At 38.2% G+C, this 26521-nt stretch overlaps 2 protein-coding genes across 7 annotated transcripts; both read right to left on the bottom strand.

Annotated features, from left to right (window-relative positions):
• Positions 1–3226: 3226 nt before the first annotated feature.
• Positions 3227–13104, bottom strand: LOC309709323 (B-cell receptor CD22-like). Of its 6 annotated transcripts, none has more exons than XM_082537886.1 (10): positions 13036–13104; positions 11764–11906; positions 10356–10652; positions 10048–10281; positions 9857–9961; positions 9461–9673; positions 9017–9358; positions 4410–4755; positions 4275–4332; positions 3227–4175 (listed from the first exon to the last, which is right to left on the bottom strand). In XM_082537886.1, the coding sequence occupies exons 2-10, from the start codon at positions 11816–11818 to the stop codon at positions 3933–3935; spliced, it is 1893 nt and encodes a 630-aa protein (XP_082394012.1). In that variant the 5' UTR covers positions 11819–11906; positions 13036–13104; the 3' UTR covers positions 3227–3932. The 6 variants fall into 6 exon arrangements, with proteins under 6 accessions (XP_082394012.1, XP_082394009.1, XP_082394011.1 ...); XM_082537883.1 differs by lacking the exon at positions 13036–13104 and adding an exon at positions 12340–12417; XM_082537885.1 differs by lacking the exon at positions 13036–13104 and adding an exon at positions 12269–12351.
• Positions 13105–15840: 2736 nt separating this feature from the next.
• LOC309708652 (uncharacterized protein) lies at positions 15841–21596 on the bottom strand (the record flags this gene model as incomplete). Its single annotated transcript, XM_082536884.1, has 10 exons — positions 21519–21596; positions 20973–21115; positions 19565–19861; positions 19257–19490; positions 19059–19163; positions 18738–18950; positions 18298–18639; positions 17328–17673; positions 17187–17244; positions 15841–15978 (listed from the first exon to the last, which is right to left on the bottom strand). Exons 2-10 carry the CDS (start codon positions 21025–21027, stop codon positions 15841–15843), a joined length of 1788 nt encoding a protein of 595 aa, XP_082393010.1. The 5' UTR covers positions 21028–21115; positions 21519–21596.
• Positions 21597–26521: the final 4925 nt, after the last annotated feature.

Raw genomic sequence — 26521 nt, 5'->3', positions numbered from 1 at the left:
TTTAACTTCTCAGTTAAACAGTCCTAATGTTTTACATTCAAAGCTGCAAATCACACAGAAAGTAACTCAACTCAAAGCATGTCATTTATTTTACACAACACTAACACCACATACAAACACTGGCAGACAGCTGTGGTGTCTCTGTTATGATACTGAAGTTATTTTAGACACAAAACATTTACAGAAAAAGGTTCCTTTAAATAAACATGAAGCTATTTAGTGATGATCATCCTGCTCTGCTCACTGAGCTGAGATCATTTCATGCATGAGATCAGGGTTAATCTGAGGAGATGAGACAGTTGATGCATTTATTTTGAACTTCTTCAAACATTTGGTTCATTAAAATAATGTAAATAACGGTAAATGGACTGATTTTTTTATAGCCCTTTTCTACTCACCCTGAGTACTCAAAGCGCTGTATACAACATTCCTCATTCTCCCCTACTCATACAAGCACTTCTAAACTCAAGTGCAAACTAATAAACATTCACACACATTCACACTCCGATGACTGGGGAAGCCAAGGATCGAACCCAGCCCATCGTTCCTTCAGTGGGCTGGTTTCAGTCATTATGCAAATGTACTGTTTATAAGATTTGGGGAAACCTGGAGTCAGCTGAGACTGAAGAAGTCACTTGGATGAGTGACGAAACGTTTCTCACACAAAACGTTACGTCCAGATGAACAGAATCAACTTTTGGAGATATATACCTAACCATGTAGAAATGTTGCCCAATCAGAAGTCTAGAAGCCTGGGTGGGAAAGAATAAACAAAGATGGCTCATAGAAGTAGAACTGAGTCCTATGTGTGGAGGGACAGTAACTGTGTGTGTATATGTAAGTATTTAAACACTGCAGAGAGTACAATTAACAGTAACAGTATTTTTTCTAAGTCCGCCATTGTAGAAATTCATTTCACCGAAACAATAACGTGGCGCACAGTGTGATGTCAAAAAAGGCGCACACCTTTGACGCTGCATTTTCTCTGTTTTCCTCATCCACACGTAAATGCAAAAACGGAGTTTTTAAAAATCTCTGTTTTACGTGTGGACGAACGGTGCAAACGCATAGAGAAATCTGCGTTTTCAAAAATACCCGTGTATGTGTGGACGTAGCCTTAGAAACTAGGATCTGTTCTGGTTTTCATAAACTGTTCCAAATCTGAGGCCTTTAAATGAAAGTGAGGATTGACCAAGGAATGTTTTGTATTTTGCTAGTTTGCAGTCTTCATGAGCTGCTCCTCTTCTTAAACTCTGCTGCTGCTGACTTTTGAAATCATTCTCCTCCAAACATTCTCATGTCACACCTCTACTGATCTCACTGCACTGGCTCTATATTACATTTAGGCTTTGTATGGTAAAGCATCTGTGTCAATAGACTTTGCAGCCATATGTCACCAGTAGGACTCTCAGGTCATCTGATCAGGGTTTATTGTCCATTCCTACAAACTAAAGGTGACAGACCCTTTACAGATGTGGCCCCCTCTCTTTGGAATTCACTGTCCCATCAGCCTAAGACCTGTGAGTTGAGTGGATTCACTCAAAAAGCACCTAAAGACTCATGGTTTAAAGTGGCATTTGGATAGTTTTTATTTTGTTCTGTTTATTTCTGTTGTGGTCCTTTTTGCAGGCCAAATCAGTCAATGTGAGTGTGTAGTGTGTTTGTTGCAGATGCAGAGTATTGTGGAGGTCTGCTAATCCTGGAAGACGTTCCACACCTGCACACTGTTGAGCTGATTAGGGTCCAACTGTAAGAGGCTGGTGTTTCCATTTATTCAACACCAGATTTTATTCTGCATGTGCTAAACAAGCTTGGCTCCTGCGATGCTGATGTGTATGCTGTCGTTTCTGCTTTACTCACATTTGGCTTCTTTGCTCTTGCACCTCAGAAAACCAACTTATTTGGGAGTCTAGGTCACTTTCTTTCCAAGCTCCTTAAATAAATGTGTACTTCCCATTTGGTTGTGACTCTTTGTGTGTGGTCTGAACCTGCATTTTACATCTTGCTACTATATGCTGGATAGTCTCTGGGGCACCTTTGCACAGTTTAAAGAGCATATGTTCTTGTGCCGCCAGTTCAGAGCCTCTGTGCTGTCCTTTAAGCCGGCCTTTTCTAGCCACTGGTGGGATTTCTTGATGTGAACCAGTTCCTTTATCTATCCATATATCTCATGCAGGGGCTTGGTCATCTATGACTGTTTGTCATCACTATCTGTCTTCAGCTGCCTGAGGCATTCTTTTAGCAGCTTATCTAAGAGGCCGTCTTCCTGAAGTATTCATGGACGCCTCTCAATATAGCCGATATTTACAAAACTAAAAATGGTTGGCATAGTAATGTCCTACAATTCTCAAATTAATTTGTGGGACACAACAGATTTAGAACAGAACATTTTAAACATTTAAAAGTCAGAGAAAACCAACATAAAAACTTAGAGAGAAGTTAGAGAGATCATCTTGAATGACTGATTGTTTATATTAACCTGCATTCTGCTGTGGTGAGCAGAGATGTTTTCATATATGGGATCTGGGTTCATCTGAAGAGAGAAGGCAAATAATATAAGCACTGGGTTATTTAAAATGATAGAATAGACGGTGCTTTACAACAATGTTTTGTTAGTGTGCGTTAAGTGGGAGTGCAGGGTTGACATAAACTATTGAGGTAAGAGATCATCATAATTCTCAGACACATGAGTTGCAAGCAAAGAGTCATTGTGTTGTGCATGAAAGGTTTCCTCTATCAGTCTTTGTGGCAGGAGCAATGTGACAGGTAGATGGAGCATGAAGATTCACACTTTAAATCTCAATTCTGTTCTGTCATTCTCCCTTGCAGACTCTCTTTCATGCAACCATCTTCTTCTTCATCTCCACCTCATCCAAGTCACCTCGAGTTCCATCTAAGCCTCATCTTCATCATCACCAGCATCTAGACTCTGGGTCCTATCTTAAATCCTGTCACCACTGGCTTTTTGTTCTACCGTGATGGGTCATTGGAGACTAATCGCAGAATAGCTTAATTAATTCTCAATAAATTATCTTTAATTCTTCCAAATGATCGCTTCTTATAGAGGATGAATTTGTGGAGTCTGCTGTATCTGCAAGACTGAGCTGAATTCTGCTTTGGTGGCAGTTTTCTCATTTGCAGCTTCATTAAAACAGTAAAACTCTCATTACTCTGTTAGATTATTGATTGTTAATGTGGAATTACACTTGTTAGTTTAAAATGTGCATCTTGGTTTATTACCACCAAATTCTTCAAAAGAACATTTCATTACCAAACACAAACACTATACTATTTCAATATTCTTTTCTAACAGGATGATCATAGTTTTTTTTTTACTTTAATGAAGTTTAAAACTCTTATCACAACAAAAGAATTGAAAATATACTTTACTAACAGTGCATCTCCTATTAGCAACTTATACAGTAATAACACTGAAGTCGTTGCTTATGAGACAACTATTAGGATAATAAGCATACAATGAAAAGCATTTTCAACAACAAATATTCAATATGGCTTAAAATCACATAATTAAGTTAGTGACAGATATATTTATGGTGGGGTTTTTGTATGTTGTTAAAAAAGGACACAGAAGGTGTGTCCTGCGGTAGAAAAAGAAATTAGGAAATTAAACTCAGACTTCAGAGGAAGGATCAAATTTGTGTAGTTCTACTTGGTGGATTCACGCTTATCAAGATCCTTTAAATGTGTTTTTGTAGTTACTTTTATCTCTCTTCTGGCAGTGAGTATAATAAATGTACTTCTACTCTCCTAATAAATGTAGACCAGAGAAATAGCACGATGCACACATCATTCACAGTAACAGCTTTCAACAAGTAAATATTTTTCCTCTGATTAGGTTGGCTGAGTTTCTGGTGACCTCTTCAGGTTGTACTCTGCCATGACATAAGCAGTTATTGACCATGACATCTCTCTCAAACTTTCACAGTAGAGTAAGTCTGTAAGTCTGTGTCTGCTGGAGTGACACCAGATGCTCCATCAGAGCTGATGCTGACAGAAGCATAATGAGAACACTCCTGTTGTCTGGGCTGATGTGACTGTACGGTGGAACAAAGAGGAACCACATGTTTGTTTCTGAAGTGGACTCTGCTGTAGTGCACTTCATCCTCCTGTTTTGGTTGTGTTGAGACGTTTTCATACACAGGACCAGGACTGAGCTGATAAAGACAAACAGCATTACATTATAATGCACTTTAAACTTGACTCCTTTTATTGTATGTTGGCAAAAATGAGTTTTTTTAAACTCTAATCTTTACCTGTTCAATTTGATCAGACCTTTCAGTTGTTGGAGACTGACCAGAAGTTCTCTTTTTCCTGGTTGAAGTTAATAAACTGAAAAATTAGTGACTTCAGAGCAGAGATTGAATCTACTGCTGTGAACCAACACTTACCTAACACACCAGCAGACAGTGAGAAGTATTAAAACCAACAGAGCTGCAGAAACTCCTGCAGCTGCTGGTGTCCATGTTCCTGTGATACTTTGGACAGTGAGAGTCTTTGGAGCAGAGCTGATCTCTTTGTTGGTTTTCACAGCACAGGAGTAGTTTCCTGCATCCTCCCTGCTGACTGGGTCTAGGATCAGATGTTTGTTCTGGTTCTCTCTCGGGGTCAGAGGTCGACTGTTCAAGTTCCAAATGTAGTTTGTGTTGTCAGTCAGAGGACAGCTGGTCCTGCAGGTCAGTGTGACTCTCTGACCCTCTGTCACCACTGCAGAAGGACTCATCTTCACTCTCAGCTCTGGAAGAAGAACATTGGCAGTGTTGTAAAGTATTGTTGGGCAACAATGGTAAAATCCATGGTTTTTACCAAATCAAGGGCCTGTGCAACATCAGCCCAATCCTGACCTTAGAACCAATGATGGGCCGTCTCAACCACAGCCTAAACCTCACTTAATACCAAACGATGGCAGTCGTCCATATAATGACACTGATGAACTGGGTGCGCTGAGATGCCACCTGCAGGAGGCTCAGTGCATGTGCAAAACCAATCTTTACAAAATGACAGCTGCAAACCACAAAGCTGCTGCGGCTAAAACACAGAATAATTGGTGGTGTGTGAATAAGGCACGGCGAGTCCACAGGTCACAGTATTAAGCCATTATTGACTTGCATCACACCACAACACACCCCAACTCATGAGTCCCCGTGGTTTTAACTCGGCGAGCGTGATTAAGGATGCTGTGCAGGTGCGTCTGCCCTCCATGCACGGCACCGCCACCACACCTCACCACAATTGGCTTCGCCTGCAGCTACAGTCCTGCAGAGAAAATGCTGAAAAAAACCATCCTTGAAGAACTGGAACAGGCTTGCAGAAACACAGATCCGAGGACACAACAACACCTGAGCTCCTGTTGAAGACAGCAACACAGCTGCAGAGCTGAGTGTGGACGCTTCAACACGAACTGCTGAAGCTCCACACACAGACTCTACAGACGTGAAAACCGATCGAGAAGCTTAGTTGGAGGTCCAGTGTAAAAAACAGCAAGAAGAGATCGAACAACTCCGTGAGCAGCTCCTCAAAACTCAAAAGAATCTTGAAGAGGAAGTTGCAAAGCGCAAAGATCAGGAACAAAGAGCCCGATGTGAGCTCGCTAAGATGAAAGACAAACTCAGCACCAGTGAGGCTCTTCGTGAAAAAAATGATTTGAAGGCGCAAAACTTAAAAGAAGAGCTGAAACCAAAGCTTCCCACCAGGAAATCATGGAGAAGCAAAACCAGGAGAACACAACAATCCGAAACCAACTCAGGCAAACAGAGTAAGAAAAGATCTCATTTCAGGAGTCTTTGCTGTCTCTGCAAGAGACAATAAAAAAGCAAGAAGACCAGTCCAACGTTGCCAATCCTGAAAATTCTCCAGCCCAAGACAAGACACTACATCAGTCAAGATCAGGAAAAGAGGCCAGTTTATCAAACCAGAAAAAGACGCAACACTTCAGGAGAATCAGCCAGAAAAAGAGGAGGCCAGCGCTACTAAACCAGAAAATCCAGAGGCCCGAGATGACCAAGTGCCAAAAGAAAAACCAAAAAAGAAAAAGAAGCACAACTGGTTTTGGAGACTATTCACTCCATCTAATAAAATATCAGCAATTTACAACTAAATAGTAACAGTTACTTCCAGTGCCTAAACATCCATTTTTAGGCATATTTACTTTAATATTTATCCATCCGCTTCTCTTTTTCAGGGTTGCGGGGAGCGCTGGAGCCTATCCCAGCTGTCATAGGGCAAGAGGCGGGGTACACCCTGGACAAGTCACCAATCGGTTGCAGGGTCAACACACAGAAACAGACAACCATTCGCGTTCACACCTATGGGCAATCTGAATTACTCAATTAACCTATCCCCACAAACTGCATGTCTTTGGACGCTGGGAGGAAGCTGGAGTACCTGGAAGAATCCACGCAAACACGGGGGGAACATGCAAACTCCGCACAGAAAGGTGGAATTGAACTCAGGACTTTCTTGCTGTGCGGCAACAGTGATCACCACCGTGCCACCGTGCACATAATATTTGCTTTAATATTGAGTTGTGTATAACTTTGTCATCGGCTCCACCCTCCAACCGGTCGCGGCAGATGGCCGCCCCTCCCTGAGCCTGGTTCTGCCGGAGGTTTCTACCTTTTGAAAGGTAGTTTTTCCTCCCCACTGTCACCAAGTGCTTGCTCATAGGGGATTATTGGGTTTTTTCTTTAGTTCAGTTCATTTGTATGTAAATACTGTTGGATTGAATTGAACTGAATTAAAGAAGATTTTTATGAGACAGAGTAGTCACTGAGTGAACCAGGGTATTATAACATCTTACGCATAAATTACGATTACGATCAACCCATTAAATAAATAATTGGATTTACCAAAACATCTGAAGTGTGAACATTTAATTTTGTTTCATTTAAAACATATGAAAATGTCAAATTACATCAATATAACAGCAGAAATAAAAATGTTTACGGCCTGGTTGAAAACTTTGTTCTGTGAATGATATCCACTGTGTCTGTGCTGTTGATGCCTTTTAAAAGCATTCCTAATAGCATCTATCAAGTAATATGCCTTGCTCAATGGTTCTTGGAAGTATTAACAGTTTTTGTAATTTGCTTTATAAATTCAAATTCTACAGCCTTATACTAGTAATCGCTTGTGCTACATGCGGGAGGCAGGTCGAGTCAGCTCAGTGTCCAGCCATTATTATGAAAGTTCTCTCTTTGGCATCCACAGATGCAACAGCTCATAACAAAATGGTGCAAACAGAGGTGAATCCACATAAATATACTTTTTATATCTGAAAGTCCTGAAGAGCACAGTGTTATGTAAAAAAGTAGGAAATTAGTTTTTGATTTATAATTTCTTTGTTGTAACAATTCTTTGTGGCAATAAATCTTATAAAAAAAAAAGCCTGTATTTTTTTTTCCTTTTTTTACCATCAAATAGTGATATGTTTGCAAGTAAAATGTTTTATTGATTTAAACAGCAGAGTTGAGTATGTGGGTTAAATGCATAAAAACAACTTGCCCACTCTGGAATGCCCTACAGCATGGGTGTCCAACTCCAGGCCTCAAGGGCCGGTGTCCCTGCAGGTTTTAGATGCATCCCTACTCCAACACAGCTGAGTCAAATAGTTGGATTACCTCTTCGGCATGCCATCAAGTTTGATTCAGGTGTGTCGGAACAAGGATCCATCTAAAAGCTGCAGGACAGTAGCTCTCCAGGACTGGAGTTGGACACCCACGCCCTACAGCTTATTCTGATGTTGTCTCTTGTTTTGGGCTCCTGGTATCCCAGCAGCTGACAATCGTGTGCCTGATTGGGGCCTGATTAGCTGCACCTGTTAGCATGGACGCTGCTACAGCTAACAGTCAGTGTCTGCTCTAAGCATAGCATGTTTGACTGATTCGGAAAGGGCCAGTGCCATAGGGCAACTTCAAGCTGGTGTTAGGGCTAACCCAGCCCAAGAATACGACAACACAAGAACACAGTTTCCTCGCCTCCTCAGCACATAAGACCGCTATGCTGTCTTTCACAGATTTGCAATAAAGGTTTGCACAATATGAGTCTAGATTCTGCCAATGATAGTTGAATCATAGGTTTAAAGTGTGGCAAAGCTGGCTGACTGGCTGTGGATATCATCCCACAGCAGTGTGTGATCAGTATGAGGAGGAAGTGAAAGGCTGGTTTGATTGTGTCTGGTTCTTCCATATGTTTGTCTTGTTTGTTCTTACTTCATCCAATCCAACAAAAAACATTAAAGGAGAGTCAACAGGAGAATAAACTGTTTGACAACTGCTGTTCATGGGTGTAGCCCACATACGCAACTGTTCTGCTCAACCAACAAATCCATTTTCATTACCAGTGTGGCTAGATTTCAGGAGAAATGAACAAGCTTTCCAACAGTATAAAATGTATTGTTACAGCAAAGAAACAATCAACCAAACACAAATTTCTTTACTTTGTATGTTAAGTTTACATATACATTTTCATGTGCAGAAAAAACTTGGAAGATAATCCCTTTGTCTTTTTGTATATTAGCACTTTAAATTTTGATAGTTGAAGTATGTAGATCTGTAAGGCATAAAAAAAACCCTTCTGGATTATGTGGAAAATTGCTACAATCTGAAAACAGGCAGTTTTTCTGAGTTCATTTAAAGTCTAATATTCAGAGATACATGGTTGTGAGAGGATGTCAGCATTTGAAGTGATGATCTTAAAGAATGTGATTTATGTAGATTCAACTAAAACAGTCCACGATTATTTAAAATAAACAACCTGAAACACTGACAGCTGAGAATCGAACACATGACTGTATCACCTGTAAATATAAAACACTGACACAATGAGTACTTCAGATTCTGATAAATAAATTTCTTAAAAGGTCTGAATATTTTGATGTTTTTAAATGCAGGACTCTTACTTGTTATGGCGTTATGGCTGATATTTTCTCGCTATTAAATGATCTGAACAGTTCTTAAACCTCTAAGTAAAGTCTGCTGAGTAAGAAATTAAGATTTACCTGTGACAATCAAGAAGACTCCAGGCAGATCAGACTGTGTCCATCCTTTATGATCTTTGTTGAATCTGAATGTGTATCCTCCTGAGTCATTCTTCTTCAGGTTGTTGATGGTCAGGATGTGTTGGTTCTTCATGTTGTCCTGATACTTCACACGACCTGCAGCCTCAATCAGCTCTTCAACTTCCACTTTATCTTTTCTCCATTTTTTACTCCAATACTTAAACTCTGCCTTCATGTTATCAGGATGTGAGTATTCACTTGTGATGTTGACTGAAGATCCTTCCAGAGCACAGATTCTCCTGCTGACATAATTCCTGATCCGGCAGTTTTTATCCTGAACACCTGAAATATAGATGGATGATTTAGAGTTGTTTGATTGGCCTGTATGCTGAAACTTTTGTCTATAGTTAACTGACAGAAAAAAACGAGTTGTGTATTACTCACAGACTACTGCAGACTCAAGGTACTTGTGGTTTTTTACAGCACAAGAGAACTTGTATGTTGAATTGTTGTGAGTTAAACATTGTTGATTCTTGTAGTTTCTGCTTGTGTTTCTGCAGCTCATGTAGGCAGTTTGAGGGTCAAACAGCTTACAGGTGGTGTTACAGGTCAGTGTGACACTATCTGATGTGTAGGAGGTTTTTTGAACACGAACCTCTGAAAGATGATTAAAAAGTTTTCATAAGACACAATGTATAAAATTTTATTTCTGTTTTTAGAATGCCTGCTACTAGATTTATTAACAAAGGCAATATTTAGCCTTATCTTATATAAGGAAAATGACATTAAACTAATATAGAGGTTTGATGGAAGATATTTGCTTATTTGTTGAAGCTTCACCTCTGGGATATGTGATGGAGCACGGCTCATCTACTGATGTCTTCCTGTAAGAACACATTCTCCCTTTAGCATAGGTCACACTGAAGCAGGTCTCTGTGAGGGAATCTGTACAACAAAGAAATAATATTGATTCAAATGATTCACTGTGTGACTCGTGTTTGTTTTGTTGCACAATAAACATCATGACTCACCCACAGAGACTTGAGGGGCTCTGAGATGCTCGTAGCCTTTGACAGCACAGGAGTATGTGACTGCTTCCTCACTGCTGAGCAGCTCTTGGTACCAGGGAGACCAGTCCTCATAGAGAAACTCTCTGTTCTTGTACCAGATGTAGGCTGCAGGCTTTTCAGTCAGAGGACAGCTGCTGCTGCACATCAGTGTTACTGTCTGTCCCTCTGTGGCAGGAATCACCTTTACCTGCAGCTCTGAGAGGATGATGGACAACAACTTATACAATGATGTCATTTAGAAAGTAATTCATGAGTAAAAGTCACTGTACCTGTAACTACTTGAAGAGTAATGTTACTGAGTGAACAGTTTCCTGGTCTGTCTGTAGTCTTCATACAGCAGTAAGTGTTTGCATCACTCTCTCTTAGATCATTGATGGTTAAAGTTGACTTTTTCTCTTCAGACATGTTGTACGTTACACGTTGTCCATCCACAGAGAGCTCACTCATTGATCCATTTAAGTGTACAGTGAACCATTTGCTGCTTGAAGTCAGATGTTGATGTGAGCAGTGCAGATCCACTGATGAACCTTTGAAAGCACAGATCCTGGTTTCTCCTCCATTAACACCTTTAACACAAACTTGCATTAGTGAACAGAGCAGCTGTGATTGTTGCTGTTCGCTGACATTTAAAGTTAAGAGTAAATGTAAAAAAACTCAGACATTAGAAAGACAAACTAACCACCTCACCTTGCTGGGTTAACTTCTCTTTATCAAAGCAAAGGATTAAAATGACGACAGAGTGACAGTTTCATATTCAGTTTAACACATTGCACAGTGAAACCTAACTTCCTGTACATGTATCTTCCTCTTCATGTACGTGTATGCTGTGTCTTTAGGCATGAGAAATTACATGCAACCATTTCCCACATTATTTACAACACAAAGTGTATTTTAGTACTTTGTGTTGTCTCTACAGCATGCTGTTGTCTTTAGTCACATGTTCAAGTTCAAGTTTATTTTTTCCTTTTGTGAGAGCAGAAAGCTGCAGAGGTGTTAAAACGATTTTCTGTTTCTGGTTTATGATGGAAACACGTCTGTGGTGTCAAAGAATCTCCAGACTGATGCTTCGTGAGCATGAACAGCTGTAATGATGTAAACCTTACTCTGGTGTCAAGCTGCAGCTGCTCTTTGTATCAGTGTAAAGGATCATGATATTTCAAAGACAGCAGTACCAAGCACTGTTTCATGGGAATTTGTAGTTCTTGTGTTGTGTTTCAGGGGCTTTAAACTGATTTTAACAGCTGTTTTCTGTTGGTTTCACTCTTTTTAAACCTCCATCTGGGCTGAGAGTGGATTGTTCCATTAATGATGTTCTAATGACAAAATATTCATTCTGTGAGCTGAAAAAAAAAACCAATTTCTGATTTCTTTATATGTTCATGGCTTTTAAGAGTTCAAGTGTGAAGAGTCCTGCATGGTATCTGTTCAGTTTCCCTTCAGTGGATTAACACAACATTCATTACAAACATCTGTTTAGATATGTTTCTACTCTGTTCCAGTCATTCAGTGATGATATTATTGTCCTTTTGTGCACTTCAGGAGCTCTTCAAAGCAGAACTCCTGCTGCCTAACAGTGAATCTCATGTTTTCTAACATTCTTTAATAACCTTTGTAAGTTTTTCTAAACATTTTTAATAGTCTTCAGTTATCATAAGGAGGAGAAAGAGGCATTCCTACCTGAGAGACACAGAATGAAACCCACCCCAAAAAATCCAGCTTCTGCCAAGATCATGATTGCTGTAGATTTCAGCTTCTAGTCTGAAAGTTGGTTGTTTGAATCTTGAAAAGATCTTTACAGCTGAGTGTGCTCGCAGGAAAGGCTGAAAACAGAACGGACAATTGTGAACATCACTGCACCTAAAGATAAACTCTTTGCAGCTTTAACAGCATTACATCACTTCCTCCTTTTTAGAAAGAGCACACCTCTAGTAAGAAAGTATGGATTACAACAATTTATGCAGGGACAGAGACCACAAATACACACATAGAAGGATAATTAGGGAGACAGGGAAGATATCTGGGGAGAACGAGACACAAGTGAGTGAAATCACTGCAGATTAGCCAAACAAGTAGAACTAAATACAAAGCACAAAAGACAAGAGACTATAAAAAACAGGAAATGACGACAAGAGACTATAAAAAACAGGAAATGACTAACACCGAGACAGAGACTCAAACATACAGACAAGACACAGACACAAGATTGAACGAGAAAACCATAACCAGCTAAATGCTATTAAACAGGCCACAGACTGATAGTCTCTTGTCCTGTATCCATTGTGTCCCCTTTCACTTGCTCTGTTTCATTATTTTTGATTTGTTCCAGCAGTGTGCCCTCCTGTTTCCAATCGCCTTGTTATCATGCAAGTATTTAACTCTTCACCGTTCCCCTGTCTCTCATCGTGTCCTCCAGATTAGCACAGTGTTTAGTGAGGTGTGTGTGGTCTCTTGTTTACATCTAGTCATGAGTTCTATAGACAACAGAGTCTTTATTTGTAGTTTATCTTTTTTATGCTTTGTTTGGTGTTTCTTTGTACTTTTCCTAGTTTTTAGTTTGCTTTCTCAACCAATAAAGCTGCCACTTTCAGTTAACTATTCCATCTCTGAGTCCTGGGTTTGGGTCCTACCCCTGCTCACCACACAGCTCACCTTGGCAAAGATTCCTGTTTGGTTGCTGTTTAGTTTTCCCTGAAATGCTTTAACAGAACATTCATTAGGAAATGTGTGCAAATGTATCTTGTTTACAGACCTTTCTACTCTGTGCCATCCATTCACTGATGGTAAAATTGCACCAGACTTTGATACATTTCAAGAGTTTAACATCCTCTTACTTAACAGTGAATCACATGTTTTCTTACACCCTTTAATAACTTTCCAGAAATTTTCTACTATTGAAACATTTTTTTTCAGTCTTCAGTCATCATAAGAAGAAGAAATAGTAATTCCTACCTGAGAGGTAAAGAATGAAACCCAAAAAGAAAAATCCAACTTCTGCCAACACCATGACTGACATACAATCAATCACTAATCAAAAAGTTGATTGTATGAGTCTTTACAGCTGAATATTCTCACAGGAAAGGCTGAAAACAGAACTAATGTCAGTGGGCCTAAAGATAAACCACATGCAGCTTTAACACAATTAACACTTCCTCATTCATGATGGTTTTTAGAAGGAAACCCCCTAATTAGGACTTTTATAACACAGCAGCGTAAATTCACTTCTGGATAGTTTTAACAACATTCTTATCCATTTTATAATTATTAATAACATGAAGAAACAAAAATATATTTTACATTACTTAAATATAAAGTATATTGTTGATTTTAAGAAACTGAGTGTACTGTACATTACAAACCTATATAGTAGATTACAAATGACACTAAGTATCGATATATGTAAAAGTGGCTCAGCACCTCATACAATATTTAAATCAAAACACTGCAACTACAGCCTAAAAATTAACATAGTACTACAATGTGCTACTGTACTGTAGATGTGTCAGATTACACAAACTGTTACCCACTTCAATATATTTTTAATGGTTCATTTCAAGGTTTATGAGAATTAATCATTTTTTGAAAGAAATAATTACACACTAACATATTTATGATTGTATATTTATGAGAACAATTTTCTTCCTTTTTTCTGTAAAAACAAACAAACAAACGACTGACTGCACCTTTAGAAACGTTTGCACTCGCCTGACGTAGCGGTGATGCAATATCAAGTTCCGCCAGTAGATGGCAGTAACAGATTGGATAAATGAGTGAGTAGCACAGTAATCATAGCAGAAGCAAGAAACCACCGTTGCAGGGGAGAGACGGTCAGGTGTACATGTAAAGGTAAGCTTTTGAGTTTCTTTTTATTAAGTCTGGAAACATGGGGGATCCCAGGTTTCACACTTTGATTAAAAAAAAAAATCCCTCATCATTTCCATTGGATCACAGCTGATCACAGACTTCAGCTTGGCCAAATTCCCCCTTAAAAAAAATGTAGATTACATACATAAAAACATACATAAAAATAATTAGTATTTCTTAAATATTTTTTTTAGGAACAGTGTTGTTTATTTACTTTGATTTGGCCATCTTTAAGGTGTGTTTCTCTTTAAAGGTGTTTCTATTACACTGTGTGCAGACTGAGTCCCCAGCTGTCTCAGGAGGACCAGTCCTGGTGGACATGTTGTGGGAGACTCAAATGGATGAGAAAAAAGGAGATCCTCTAATCTCTAGCAAAAATACACGGAAACAACTGTGTAGTTTTCTTTCTTTTCTCGTACCACACAAAGGTCAGAGGGTCCGTCAGAAAACACAGGGTCAGGGATCGATCTCTTTGGCAGGAATCCCCTTTACCTGCAGCTCAGTGAAATATAAATAAATAACATTCATATATTGATTATTAAAGTCATTATTTTGTTAGTTGGTAAAACCATTGTACCTGCAACACATAAAATCTGCTTTGCTGACAGTTTTGTGATTTGTCAGCAGTTTCTCTGCAGCAGGAAAAAACTTCACTGCTCTATGTTAGACTGTTAGAGTGACGTTCCTCTCTGCTCCCATGATGCTGTACATTATAGGATCACTTTATTTCTTGCAGTGGCTTGTTGATCTGAGCAGGACAGATTCACTGATGAACCTTTCAAGGCACATATTCTGTTTTGTTTTCCCAGAACACCTTTAACACAACATTTGAATAATAAACATTACTGTTAAGGATTAGAATCTGGTACTTTAATACAGTTGAGAGAACATAGCAGGAAGAGAAACAACAGGTGAAAACAACAGTAAACTTCCTGTTTTCTAAAATAATTTCATAACTTTTGCATTTACATTGAAGATACAGAATTCCAGCAACATCATCAGGAGGAGGAGAAACAAATTATTTTTACCTGAAAGACACAGAATGAAACACAAAAACAAGCCTCCAGCTTTGGTCACCATCATGGCTGCTATATGTTTTTAGTCTAAATGAGAAAGAAGGTTGTATGTTGATTAACATTATTATGATAAATGGCTGATTACTGGTAGTACATATTTCTTAAAACTCATCAGAGATTAGAAAATATCAGAACTATGAATAAATGTCAGAAATCAACTTCTGTCTAACAGGAATGACCAACTTGTGTGAGTGTGGCTGCAGACAAACTGCATTTAGCTTTAACATCATCACTTCCTCATTTATCTTTTTTTTCTCTCGAAGATGAGCCCTCTAGTGAAGAATTGATGTATTGCAGGTAGTTTTTCCACTTCATACTGATTTTACCTCTGAGGTTTTTGTTTTGTACTACTTATCAACATTCTCTGGATTTAAACATGTGATATGACCACATTTCATTACATTTTCATCCCCCCCCCCCTCAAAAAAAAAAAGTTCCTGCAGACATGATAGCGTGTTTTCATTTCTGCCAGAAACAGTTAGTTTTACATTTAAAAGTGCAAATCAGCCAAAAGATAGTAAAAAAAGCAAGAACACACTTCTTTTTTATAAAGTTGTCCTATTTTTTTTGTCTTGAGTTATGTTTCACAGGAATTTTTAACACATGTATTTCATTATCAGACATGTTTGAATGGGAAAGCTCAGACATTTCTGTATTTCTGTTATTCCTTTCTGTATTTTATGTTCCAGTACAGAGAGTACAAACACTGACAGATGAAGCAGCTTTGGTGTCTCTGCTATGATACTGAACTCATTTTAGACACAAAAACCTTAAGGGGAAACGGTCCCTTTAAATCACCATGGTAACAACCTTTTCTTTAGTGAGCAGGCAGTGGCTCGATGGTGGAGTAGAGGTCAGCTGTGTGGTTGTCATTGAAGTGCAGTCTGCTGTAGTGATGATCATCCTGCTCTGCTGACTGAGTTGAGATGTTTCCATACATGAGGTCAGGGTTCATCTGAGGAGACGAGACAGTTATTATAAATTCATATTAAACTGCATTAAACATTTCATTGTTCTATCAGAATATTATAAAATATCTGTTTGTAGGTCTGAGCTGATAAAGGTTGGTTCATTGGCTTATTAAAAAACTATTTAAATCACAGGTTTTCATGGCATTGAATTCAGAGAGAGCTGATGTTTCCCATCAGTTATATCACTACTGTTTAATCCAGTCAGTTACAAAACCGACATATGAGACTGATATGAATCTACTGTGTTGTAAGAACTGTTAATGTAAAGTTTCTATTAAATGTGATACAATGATAAACAGGTTAGTGTAAATGTCTTGTCTTATAGTGATATATCAATGCTTAAAAAACAATCAAATAGTTGTACTTGACAGGAAAAAAAAAATCAAAGGATAAAGTTGCATTGAAGAATCTTTGTTACTGATGCTCATCAGTAATCATGATTCTTAAAGGCACTATGACCATAACCACCTCAGGAGCAGGTTTTGTTCGTGATTAGACATCAGCAGGTATGAAGTCATCACAGGCTAAACAATCATTTGTCAAGAAAATAGCATCACTATTTTAGGACATTTCCTTTGATAGAAGTACGGTCTAAAGTTTTTAAAGAGCCTCTAAAGTCTTTGCATTTCCCTGAGAAGGATCAGTAAGAATACAGATTTTTAGAGGACTCTTTATTTTTTGACTTTTGACTGTTGGCTGCAAAAAAATTTAAGACACTTGCCAGGAATATTGACGCCTGTAATTATTTATATGTGATAATAAAACAGAGCACCTGTTTCTACTTGTAGACCTTATTTCAAATTTGCACATAGACAAAGTATTATCATTGAATTATGTTTATAAGGTAATTATTTTCTTTATATGATAGTTTCTTGATCAATTCTTAACTTTAATTGATAAGCCTGATCAATTTTTACATCTGCTTTTTTTTTTTAACCAAAATTTTGTTTTCCTGTCTTCAAATGCTATGCAGCAGTTCTGATCACACTGCTAAATACTGACACATTAATTGATTGGCTTTAATACTAAAATACTGTACAGTGTGATCAATACAGACACACACACACACACACACACACACACACACACACACACACGCAAACATTTTTTTCCTGATGGAGAATAAATGATCATTCAAATAAACAGTAATAGAACAGATGAGGAGTTGTTCTTGTTTGAATCCTGTTAGTACCTGCTGTTCGTTGTGTGAAGTTTCCCTTCTTGGAGGTTGACTGAAAGTCCTCTTTTTCCTGATTCATAAAAATTAATGAAAAAGTCAAGAAACATGACATTAAAAATAACAGGATCATTTTGAAAGAAAACATATGTTTACCTAACACACCAGCAGACAGTGAGAAGTATTAAAACCAGCAGAGCTGCAGAAACTCCTGCAGCTGCTGGTGTCCATGTTCCTGTGATACTTTGGACAGTGAGAGTCTTTGGAGCAGAGCTGATCTCTTTGTGGGTTTTCACAGCACAGGAGTAGCTTCCTGCATCCTCCCTGCTGACTGGGTCTAGGATCAGATGTTTGTTCTGGTTCTCTCTCGGGGTCAGAGGTCGACTGTTCAAGTACCAAATGTAGTTTGTGTTGTCAGTCAGAGGACAGCTGGTGCTGCAGGTCAGTGTGACTCTCTGACCCTCTGTCACCACTGCAGAAGGACTCATCTTCACTCTCAGCTCTGGAAGAGGAACATTGGTCAAAAACAAAAAATCTCCTGTGTGGCTTAGACATGAAAGATGGTTTCATGACTTTACTACAAAACCTCCTTGGTACAAGAACCAAAAAACCTCTCGGGTTTACACAATCCTTTTCTCCAGTGATGAAAAGTATTTATTTATTAAAGCAGTGTACTTAAGTACAAATTCAAGGTACTTTTGCTTTCAGTTTTGTGTAACTTTATATTCCACCATCTCAAATGATTATACTTTTTACTCTTCAATATTTATCCATCTTGCTATGTCTGGTATTAAAACTATTGTATTAAACCTGAAAAGAGTCAAATTTAATAATGTAAATATATTTAGAAATTAACGGGTGACAGCAAAACTACAAATGATTATTATGATTTAAGGAACTCCAGTTTGAAATACCAAACAATCTGTGCATAAAACTGTCAAAATTAGCTAAGCACAGATGGGGAAAACTTTTATTTATTTAAGTTGATTTCTTGAAAACATGTAAATACTTTCAAGGTGTTACAGTGTGCTGATACTATATTCACAACATTTGAATATTTCTTCCACCTCTGCTCCTGTTCAGACATTAATGAGTAAAGTCTGCTGAGGGAGGAGTTTAGATTTACCTGTGACAATCAAAAAGACTCCAGGCAGATCAGACTGTGTCCATCTTTCATGATCTTTGTTGAATCTGAATGTGTATCCTCCTGAGTCATTCTTCTTCAGGTTGTTGATGGTCAGGATGTGTTGGTTCTTCATGTTGTCCTGATACTTCACACGACCTGCAGCCTCAATCAGCTCTTCAACTTCCACTTTATCTTTTCTCCAGTTTTTACTCCAACATTTGAACTCTGGCTTCATGTTATCAGGATGTGAGTATTCACTTGTGATGTTGACTGAAGATCCTTCCAGAGCACAGATTCTCCTGCTGACATAATTCACTCTCCAGCAGTTTTTATCCTGAACACCTGAAATATAGATGGAAGATTTAAAGTTGTTTGATTGGTCTGTGTTTCAGCGCTTGAGTTCATTATTATATATAAAATAAAATATGTTTAACACTTACAAACTTCCTTAGATTGGAGATGTTTGTGAGCTTTAACTGTACAAGAGAATGTGCCTGTTGAAGATTTTTGAGTTGAATAATCTTGATTCTCATGATGGTTTTGTTTGTTGTGATACCACATGAAAACAGTTTGATCATCAGTCAGGTTACAGCTGGTGTTACAGGTCAGTGTGACAAACCCTGAGATGGAAGAAGCTCTTTGAACATGAACCTCTGTTGAAAAAGGATAAACACACTGCTTGTCACTATATTTGATATAATCATACATCTTATTTAAGACATATACATGCATTGTTGCAACAAATATGATATAAACTTCACCTCTGGGGTAGGTGATGGAGCACGGCTTATCCACTAATGTCTGTTTATAAGAACAAATGTTTCCATAAGCATAAGAGAGACTGAAGCATGTCTGTGTGATGGAATCTGAACAAAAAGACATGATGTTAAATATTTGTACTGAGGTCATTTTCACAGGGTTTAGCTGGAGAGTCTGTAGCAACAACAGTCATGACTCACCCACAGAAACTTCAGGGGCTCTGAGATGCTCGTAGCCTTTGACAGCACAGGAGTATGTGGCTGCTTCCTCACTGCTGAGCAGCTCTTGGTACCAGGGAGACCAGTCCTCATAGAGAAACTCTCTGTTCTTGTACCAGATGTAGGCTGCAGGCTTTTCAGTCAGAGGACAGCTGCTGCTGCACATCAGTGTTACTGTCTGTCCCTCTGTGGCAGGAATCACCTTTACCTGCAGCTCTGAGAGGATGATGGAGAACAACTTATACAATGATGTCATTTGGAAAGTTATTAATGAGTAAAAGTCACTGTACCTGCAACAACTTGAAGAGTAATATTACTGAGTGAACAGTGTCCTGGACTGTCTGTAGTCTTCATACAGCAGTAAGCGTTTGCATCACTCTCTCTTAGATCATTGATGGTTAAAGTTGACTTTTTCTCTTCAGACATGTTGTACGTTACACGTTGTCCATCCACAGAGAGCTCACTCATTGATCCATTTAAGTGTACAGTGAACCATTTGCTGCTTGAAGTCAGATGTTGATGTGAGCAGTGCAGATCCACTGATGAACCTTTGAGAGCACAGATCCTGGTTTCTCCTCCATTAACACCTTTAACACAAACTTTCATTAGTGAGCAGATCAGCTGTGATTGTTGCTGTTCGCTGACATTTAAAGTTAAGAGTAAATGTAAAAAAACTCAGACATTAGAAAGACAAACTAACCACCTCACCTTGCTGGGTTAACTTCTCTTTATCAAAGCAAAGGATTAAAATGACGACAGAGTGACAGTTTCATATTCAGTTTAACACACTGCACAGTGAAACTTAACTTCCTGTACATGTATCTTCCTCTTCATGTACGTGTATGCTGTGTCTTTAGGCATGAGAAATTACATGCAACCATTTCCCACATTATTTACAACACAAAGTGTATTTTAGTACTTTGTGTTGTCTCTACAGCATGCTGTTGTCTTTAGTCACATGTTCAAGTTCAAGTTTATTTTTTCCTTTTGTGAGAGCAGAAAGCTGCAGAGGTGTTAAAACGATTTTCTGTTTCTGGTTTATGATGGAAACACGTCTGTGGTGTCAAAGAATCTCCAGACTGATGCTTCGTGAGCATGAACAGCTGTAATGATGTAAACCTTACTCTGGTGTCAAGCTGCAGCTGCTCTTTGTATCAGTGTAAAGGATCATGATATTTCAAAGACAGCAGTACCAAGCACTGTTTCATGGGAATTTGTAGTTCTTGTGTTGTGTTTCAGGGGCTTTAAACTGATTTTAACAGCTGTTTTCTGTTGGTTTCACTCTTTTTAAACCTCCATCTGGGCTGAGAGTGGATTTTTCCATTAATGATGTTCTAATGACAAAATATTCATTCTGTGAGCTGAAAAAAAAAAACCAATTTCTGATTTCTTTATATGTTCATGGCTTTTAAGAGTTCAAGTGTGAAGAGTCCTGCATGGTTGCTGTTCAGTTTCCCTTCAGCGGATTAACACAACATTCATTACAAACATCTGTTTAGATATGTTTCTACTCTGTTCCAGTCATTCAGTGATGATATTATTGTCCTTTTGTGCACTTCAGGAGCTCTTCAAAGCAGAACTCCTGCTGCCTAACAGTGAATCTCATGTTTTCTAACATTCTTTAATAACCTTTGTAAGTTTTTCTAAACATTTTTATAGTCTTCAGTTATCATAAGGAGGAGAAAGAGGCATTCCTACCTGAGAGACACAGAATGAAACCCACCCCAAAAAATCCAGCTTCTGCCAAGATCATGATTGCTGTAGATTTCAGCTTCTAGTCTGAAAGTTGGTTGTTTGAATCTTGAAAAGATCTTTACAGCTGAGTGTGCTCGCAGGAAAGGCTGAAAACAGAACGGACAATTGTGAACATCACTGCACCTAAAGATAAACTCTTTGCAGCTTTAACAGCATTACATCACTTCCTCCTTTTTAGAAAGAGCACACCTCTAGTAAGAAAGTATGGATTACAACAATTTATGCAGGGACAGAGACCACAAATACACACATAGAAGGATAATTAGGGAGACAGGGAAGATATCTGGGGAGAACGAGACACAAGTGAGTGAAATCACTGCAGATTAGCCAAACAAGTAGAACTAAATACAAAGCACAAAAGACAAGAGACTATAAAAAACAGGAAATGACTAACACTGAGACAGAGACTCAAACATACAGACAAGACACAGACACAAGATTGAACGAGAAAACCATAACCAGCTAAATGCTATTAAACAGGCCACAGACTGATAGTCTCTTGTCCTGTATCCATTGTGTCCCCTTTCACTTGCTCTGTTTCATTATTTTTGATTTGTTCCAGCAGTGTGCCCTCCTGTTTCCAATCGCCTTGTTATCATGCAAGTATTTAACTCTTCACCGTTCCCCTGTCTCTCATCGTGTCCTCCAGATTAGCACAGTGTTTAGTGAGGTGTGTGTGGTCTCTTGTTTACATCTAGTCATGAGTTCTATAGACAACAGAGTCTTTATTTGTAGTTTATCTTTTTTATGCTTTGTTTGGTGTTTCTTTGTACTTTTCCTAGTTTTTAGTTTGCTTTCTCAACCAATAAAGCTGCCACTTTCAGTTAACTATTCCATCTCTGAGTCCTGGGTTTGGGTCCTACCCCTGCTCACCACACAGCTCACCTTGGCAAAGATTCCTGTTTGGTTGCTGTTTAGTTTTCCCTGAAATGCTTTAACAGAACATTCATTAGGAAATGTGTGCAAATGTATCTTGTTTACACACCTTTCTACTCTGTGCCATCCATTCACTGATGGTAAAATTGCACCAGACTTTGATACATTTCAAGAGTTTAACATCCTCTTACTTAACAGTGAATCACATGTTTTCTTACACCCTTTAATAACTTTCCAGAAATTTTCTACTATTGAAACATTTTTTTTCAGTCTTCAGTCATCATAAGAAGAAGAAATAGTAATTCCTACCTGAGAGGTAAAGAATGAAACCCAAAAAGAAAAATCCAACTTCTGCCAACACCATGACTGACATACAATCAATCACTAATCAAAAAGTTGATTGTATGAGTCTTTACAGCTGAATATTCTCACAGGAAAGGCTGAAAACAGAACTAATGTCAGTGGGCCTAAAGATAAACCACATGCAGCTTTAACACAATTAACACTTCCTCATTCATGATGGTTTTTAGAAGGAAACCCCCTAATTAGGACTTTTATAACACAGCAGCGTAAATTCACTTCTGGATAGTTTTAACAACAATTTTCTTCCTTTTTTCTGTAAAAACAAACAAACAAACGACTGACTGCACCTTTAGAAACGTTTGCACTCGCCTGACGTAGCGGTGATGCAATATCAAGTTCCGCCAGTAGATGGCAGTAACAGATTGGATAAATGAGTGAGTAGCACAGTAATCATAGCAGAAGCAAGAAACCACCGTTGCAGGGGAGAGACGGTCAGGTGTACATGTAAAGGTAAGCTTTTGAGTTTCTTTTTATTAAGTCTGGAAACATGGGGGATCCCAGGTTTCACACTTTGATTAAAAAAAAAAATCCCTCATCATTTCCATTGGATCACAGCTGATCACAGACTTCAGCTTGGCCAAATTCCCCCTTAAAAAAAATGTAGATTACATACATAAAAACATACATAAAAATAATTAGTATTTCTTAAATATTTTTTTTAGGAACAGTGTTGTTTATTTACTTTGATTTGGCCATCTTTAAGGTGTGTTTCTCTTTAAAGGTGTTTCTATTACACTGTGTGCAGACTGAGTCCCCAGCTGTCTCAGGAGGACCAGTCCTGGTGGACATGTTGTGGGAGACTCAAATGGATGAGAAAAAAGGAGATCCTCTAATCTCTAGCAAAAATACACGGAAACAACTGTGTAGTTTTCTTTCTTTTCTCGTACCACACAAAGGTCAGAGGGTCCGTCAGAAAACACAGGGTCAGGGATCGATCTCTTTGGCAGGAATCCCCTTTACCTGCAGCTCAGTGAAATATAAATAAATAACATTCATATATTGATTATTAAAGTCATTATTTTGTTAGTTGGTAAAACCATTGTACCTGCAACACATAAAATCTGCTTTGCTGACAGTTTTGTGATTTGTCAGCAGTTTCTCTGCAGCAGGAAAAAACTTCACTGCTCTATGTTAGACTGTTAGAGTGACGTTCCTCTCTGCTCCCATGATGCTGTACATTATAGGATCACTTTATTTCTTGCAGTGGCTTGTTGATCTGAGCAGGACAGATTCACTGATGAACCTTTCAAGGCACATATTCTGTTTTGTTTTCCCAGAACACCTTTAACACAACATTTGAATAATAAACATTACTGTTAAGGATTAGAATCTGGTACTTTAATACAGTTGAGAGAACATAGCAGGAAGAGAAACAACAGGTGAAAACAACAGTAAACTTCCTGTTTTCTAAAATAATTTCATAACTTTTGCATTTACATTGAAGATACAGAATTCCAGCAACATCATCAGGAGGAGGAGAAACAAATTATTTTTACCTGAAAGACACAGAATGAAACACAAAAACAAGCCTCCAGCTTTGGTCACCATCATGGCTGCTATATGTTTTTAGTCTAAATGAGAAAGAAGGTTGTATGTTGATTAACATTATTATGATAAATGGCTGATTACTGGTAGTACATATTTCTTAAAACTCATCAGAGATTAGAAAATATCAGAACTATGAATAAATGTCAGAAATCAACTTCTGTCTAACAGGAATGACCAACTTGTGTGAGTGTGGCTGCAGACAAACTGCATTTAGCTTTAACATCATCACTTCCTCATTTATCTTTTTTTTCTCTCGAAGATGAGCCCTCTAGTGAAGAATTGATGTATTGCAGGTGGTTTTTCCACTTCATACTGATTTTACCTCTGAGGTTTTTGTTTTGTACTACTTATCAACATTCTCTGGATTTAAACATGTGATATGACCACATTTCATTACATTTTCATCCCCCCCCCCCCCCCCCCCAAAAAAAAAAAAGTTCCTGCAGACATGATAGCGTGTTTTCATTTCTGCCAGAAACAGTTAGTTTTACATTTAAAAGTGCAAATCAGCCAAAAGATAGTAAAAAAAGCAAGAACACACTTCTTTTTTATAAAGTTGTCCTATTTTTTTTGTCTTGAGTTATGTTTCACAGGAATTTTTAACACATGTATTTCATTATCAGACATGTTTGAATGGGAAAGCTCAGACATTTCTGTATTTCTGTTATTCCTTTCTGTATTTTATGTTCCAGTACAGAGAGTACAAACACTGACAGATGAAGCAGCTTTGGTGTCTCTGCTATGATACTGAACTCATTTTAGACACAAAAACCTTAAGGGGAAACGGTCCCTTTAAATCACCATGGTAACAACCTTTTCTTTAGTGAGCAGGCAGTGGCTCGATGGTGGAGTAGAGGTCAGCTGTGTGGTTGTCACTGAAGTGCAGTCTGCTGTAGTGATGATCATCCTGCTCTGCTGACTGAGTTGAGATGTTTCCATACATGTGGTCAGGGTTCATCTGAGGAGACGAGACAGTTATTATAAATTCATATTAAACTGCATTAAACATTTCATTGTTCTATCAGAATATTATAAAATATCTGTTTGTAGGTCTGAGCTGATAAAGGTTGGTTCATTGGCTTATTAAAAAACTATTTAAATCACAGGTTTTCATGCCATTGAATTCAGAGAGAGCTGATGTTTCCCATCAGTTATATCACTACTGTTTAATCCAGTCAGTTACAAAACCGACATATGAGACTGATATGAATCTACTGTGTTGTAAGAACTGTTAATGTAAAGTTTCTATTAAATGTGATACAATGATAAACAGGTTAGTGTAAATGTCTTGTCTTATAGTGATATATCAATGCTTAAAAAACAATCAAATAGTTGTACTTGACAGGAAAAAAAAAATCAAAGGATAAAGTTGCATTGAAGAATCTTTGTTACTGATGCTCATCAGTAATCATGATTCTTAAAGGCACTATGACCATAACCACCTCAGGAGCAGGTTTTGTTCTTGATTAGACATCAGCAGGTATGAAGTCATCACAGGCTAAACAATCATTTGTCAAGAAAATAGCATCACTATTTTAGGACATTTCCTTTGATAGAAGTACGGTCTAAAGTTTTTAAAGAGCCTCTAAAGTCTTTGCATTTCCCTGAGAAGGATCAGTAAGAATACAGATTTTTAGAGGACTCTTTATTTTTTGACTTTTGACTGTTGGCTGCAAAAAAATTTAAGACACTTGCCAGGAATATTGACGCCTGTAATTATTTATATGTGATAATAAAACAGAGCACCTGTTTCTACTTGTAGACCTTATTTCAAATTTGCACATAGACAAAGTATTATCATTGAATTATGTTTATAAGGTAATTATTTTCTTTATATGATAGTTTCTTGATCAATTCTTAACTTTAATTGATAAGCCTGATCAATTTTTACATCTGCTTTTTTTTTTAACCAACATTTTGTTTTCCTGTCTTCAAATGCTATGCAGCAGTTCTGATCACACTGCTAAATACTGACACATTAATTGATTGGCTTTAATACTAAAATACTGTACAGTGTGATCAATACACACACACACACACACACACACACACACACACACACACACACACACACACACACACGCAAACATTTTTTTCCTGATGGAGAATAAATGATCATTCAAATAAACAGTAATAGAACAGATGAGGAGTTGTTCTTGTTTGAATCCTGTTAGTACCTGCTGTTCGTTGTGTGAAGTTTCCCTTCTTGGAGGTTGACTGAAAGTCCTCTTTTTCCTGATTCATAAAAATTAATGAAAAAGTCAAGAAACATGACATTAAAAATAACAGGATCATTTTGAAAGAAAACATATGTTTACCTAACACACCAGCAGTAGACAGTGAGAAGTATTAAAACCAGCAGAGCTGCAGAACCTCCTGCAGCTGCTGGTGTCCATGTTCCTGTGATACTTTGGACAGTGAGAGTCTTTGGAGCAGAGCTGATCTCTTTGTGGGTTTTCACAGCACAGGAGTAGTTTCCTGCATCCTCCCTGCTGACTGGGTCTAGGATCAGATGTTTGTTCTGGTTCTCTCTCGGGGTCAGAGGTCGACTGTTCAAGTACCAAATGTAGTTTGTGTTGTCAGTCAGAGGACAGCTGGTACTGCAGGTCAGTGTGACTCTCTGACCCTCTGTCACCACTGCAGAAGGACTCATCTTCACTCTCAGCTCTGGAAGAGGAACATTGGTCAAAAACAAAAAATCTCCT

Source organism: Aulonocara stuartgranti (genome assembly GCF_965226115.1).
Source record: "Aulonocara stuartgranti genome assembly, chromosome: 6".
Taxonomy (NCBI): domain Eukaryota; kingdom Metazoa; phylum Chordata; class Actinopteri; order Cichliformes; family Cichlidae; genus Aulonocara; species Aulonocara stuartgranti.
The sequence above is the reverse complement of the archived record's forward strand: the minus strand, read 5'-3'. Positions and strand labels throughout refer to the sequence as shown.